The sequence below is a fragment of the Sitodiplosis mosellana genome, unplaced genomic scaffold (assembly GCF_009176505.1).
Source record: "Sitodiplosis mosellana isolate CC-2019 unplaced genomic scaffold, AAFC_SMos_1.0 Smas_scaffold_1953, whole genome shotgun sequence".
Lineage (NCBI taxonomy): Eukaryota > Metazoa > Arthropoda > Insecta > Diptera > Cecidomyiidae > Sitodiplosis > Sitodiplosis mosellana.
In genome coordinates this window covers 3,037-6,476 of record NW_022597195.1, presented here as the reverse complement: position 1 = coordinate 6,476, position 3,440 = coordinate 3,037, and the positions used below count along the sequence as shown (strand labels likewise).

At 35.1% G+C, this 3,440-nt stretch overlaps 1 protein-coding gene across 1 annotated transcript; it reads right to left on the bottom strand.

Annotated features, from left to right (window-relative positions):
• Positions 1-286: 286 nt before the first annotated feature.
• On the bottom strand, positions 287-3,143 carry LOC129571305 (pancreatic triacylglycerol lipase-like). The gene is made up of 7 exons (XM_055451081.1): positions 2,595-3,143; positions 2,199-2,506; positions 2,065-2,128; positions 1,419-1,547; positions 1,225-1,301; positions 728-896; positions 287-540 (listed from the first exon to the last, which is right to left on the bottom strand). Exons 1-7 carry the CDS (start codon positions 2,723-2,725, stop codon positions 462-464), a joined length of 957 nt encoding a protein of 318 aa, XP_055307056.1. The 5' UTR covers positions 2,726-3,143; the 3' UTR covers positions 287-461.
• Between the last annotated feature and the right edge of the window lie 297 nt (positions 3,144-3,440).

Below are 3,440 nucleotides of genomic sequence, written 5' to 3'. Positions count from 1 at the left end.
CCAATAATATACAGTACCTGAAAAAAGTAAATAGAAAAAAATATTCACCATATACAAATCGTTTCATATGATTTTCAAGAAATCATTCCTTCCTCAAAACAAGCAAACGTAATTATCAGTTGAGACTTTTAACAGTTGGCATACCGGTCTACTGAAAGTTCAAAAAAAAAAACCCGTGAATAACGGCTGATGGGACTGAACAAGCTTCCATTATTCAAAGGTTCTGCTATTGGCAGGTTTTTGACCGACTAGAAGAGGATTTTCGACTGTTCTATATACTGCCTTAATTTTGGTCAACGATAATAAATAATTCTGCTGTCGCAATGAAAGTAATTCAATAGAACAATATTCTTTTATACTTGTATTAACGTCAAATTTGATCATTTGGATATGATTTACAAAGAACATAGGAGGAAATTTAAATTCAACTAGGACCGATCTCCAAAAACAAAATTCTCGTTTTATGCAAAGAGCTCCGAATAATTTCCCTTTCCATACGGTGCAACGTTGTTAGTGCGCAGAAAATAAGTTCCTCGAGTCCTACAAAACGGAAATAATTCTTTTTTTTATATTTAAAATTGGCAAGTCTATTGAAAGTCTAAATATTGAATTGTTTGATAATCGAATAAAATAGTTCAACTATGGAATCATTAAAATATAATGTTGAACTTCCGCAAAAGATCAATTATGTTGGGTATTTAAAATCGTATTTTCAACATTTTCTTACTCTCTAGGCGTGTATTCGCCCATGATAACCAAACTCGACGAGTCCAATGTTCCGAAGCAATGGCGTTGCAGTAGAATATCGGTGATTGGGCACGGTTGAGCGATGAAAGCATTTGGATTCAAAATTGATTCGGCATAATAGTCCACCGAACGGAAATGGCTACATGCAACTGGAATTAGCAAATTAGAAAGAATTTATGTAGTTTTTTTTTATCATCAACAACAGTTAATACTCAAAAAGTTCGAAATGTTTGCTCGAACAATGGCGATACACCGCATAAAACAAGTCAACAAACACTTGAATTGAGCATTGATATTGTGTGTGGGAGAATTTTTTTTTGTTTCATTATGTTTGATTTTTATCAATTCATAATTGGTTTGTCGAGTTGAATTTTTGACTTGGTATGTTCGCTGCGTTTCGAGTGCGTTTTTCCGTTATTTTATTCCGCAAAATGAAAAATATGTTCCTCGTCTAAAATCCCCAAAGTAAATACATACACAAAGTCAAAACATCTTTTTGTTCGCATCCTGGCTGCGATACAATACCGAAATTTGGATAAAAGTCACTATGTCCTCTGAAGAAGAAAAAAAAAACGAAACGATTAGAGACTTCAATTAGAAAGTTGAAGTTAAGAAATGGAAATGCTCAACTTTCAAATTTTTCTTTGTTCTAAAACCAAAAATTTCATCACCTTGCCCATGATTCTCCCAATCGTTCACCATTGGTGTGAATAATATCAACGAATGGGGCGTCCGTTATCCGAATTGCATCATATGACCATTTCAAATAGAGTGGCGCTGCGGGGTCGAGCCCAGTTATTCTGCGAAATAGAAGAAGAAAAACGATAAAAGCGCCGCCAAGAAATAGTGACTTTCAACAGATCATTAAGGAATTGGTTGGCATTATAACAAGTGGAAGCGTAGTTTCTTTACGAGAGACACTTAAAATACGATTCACAAGAGCACGATAACGGAGGCGGATGGCAGTGTCAATATTTTATATGCTCTCCACAGAGAACGAGTGAAAAAAATAGTAACTGAGCAGTCAGTTAACTAGTTTGGGACAAAAATGACTTAATTTGATTGACATTTCAGTACAAATAAGTCTATCATAGTTAACTGAAATCATTTGAAGTTACAAGTCAATCAAAGTTGCTTCATTTGGGACCAAGTGATTTTCTTAGAACAAAAACATAAATTCGATCAACTAAAGTCAACTGAAGTTATAGTCAGTCAGTCATTTTTTTTTTCAAACGGGTATTATCCATTATAACAACGTGTTGAAACACACTGATTGGGTACACCGATTACAAATTGCAATCGTTGTCTCTTACTTACCGTCCAACTCGGGATTTCATACTGCGGCCAACATTCCCTGCGATATGCGCACCAAGCGAATGCCCTAAGTGGTAGCGACTTTGTATGAGTGCCCTATGTATCTTAAACAAGTATACCAATAATTCTGATTTTACCTAGTATATGCACCAAACCACTGTCGATGTTATTGGTTTGCAAGAAACTGTCGAGAATTTGTGCGATGCGAAGCGCCACTTGTGATGTCAATTTCCGCGATACTTCATACATTTGATACGAGGCCTGTGACCAGTCAACAATCATTAAATTCACATTTCCGGCATTCAAATACGCTTTTTTGATTGGTTCAATCGAGGTGTGATAACGACTCGCAATATAGCCATGAATTAATACTTTTATGGGTACATCATCAATAAAACCATCCAATTTTACCGACCTACGCACTAACTGTTCCTCGTGATAAAATCTGGAAAATCAATTTGGTCTTTAAGAAAATCTTCGATTTTGACCTTCAGCCAATCATTTGCCAGCGTCAATCGTTTCAATTGACTTACGGACTGTAATAAAAAATCCCAATGGTTTCTAACAATTCACTGTAATTTGAATTATTCTGTGCACAAATTAGATCACCGTGTAACAAAACCACCGTCAAAGTGACAAAACAATAAATATTTCGAGTAATCATCTCCTCTTTTTGCCCAATTTTATTCTATGTAAATATGGTAATATTCCGTAAAATAGATTTTATAACTATTGCCCACATTGAAGCCAGCCGTTCAAGCTTTGCTTCAGCAAGAGATACACACAATTGACACAGGTCAGGGGAATGACTACCGTGAAATGATTTGTTTTTTTTTTTATAATCAAATTTGCAGTAGCAAAATAAAATTCGTCTGAATGATCCCTCTATTTTGTTTGCTCGAACTTGAAACTCTAAATGAAATCTTTTAAATGGATTACAAGTGCATTTGTACTGTCTATTTATGCAATTTTCTTGTGCATCATTTGCAATTTGATTTCAATCTATTTGCATGCAAAAATATTTGCGCCAGTATAATTTCTTCCAAGAAAATATTTTTCGTTTGCAAACTTTGCCAATTTGCGTGATTTGCTTTGTTTATTTCGTTTTTTTTTTTTTAGCTCGGTGCACTTTTTTTTTCTCTGTCAGTTAATTGTGCCTCTCCGGGCAAATAATAACTTTGATGTGCATTTTTTCCCTGCTCGCTCTCCCTCTCTCCCATTCGTTTCGTATTCGCACCACACAAATTGCTCAGTTTGACGAAAACTTCCACATGATATCGGTCAAATCAGATAATGACCCATCTTTCGTATTTACTTTTTAGCTCCGGCATGTTATATTGTGGTAAAAAAAACAACGGAATTCTTCTGATGCACACGAT

Bases quoted from the DNA above. Each gene is read 5' to 3' on its own strand.
- LOC129571305 (XM_055451081.1), bottom strand. From the start codon at position 2,725: ATGATTACTCGAAATATTTATTGTTTTGTCACTTTGACGGTGGTTTTG. The intron at 1,548-2,064 runs GTAAGTAAGAGA...TCTATTTCGCAG, and splicing joins ATGAAATCCCGAGTTGGACG to AATAACTGGGCTCGACCCCG. The intron at 541-727 runs GTAAGAAAATGT...TCCGTTTTGTAG, and splicing joins GGCGAATACACGCCTAGAGA to GACTCGAGGAACTTATTTTC.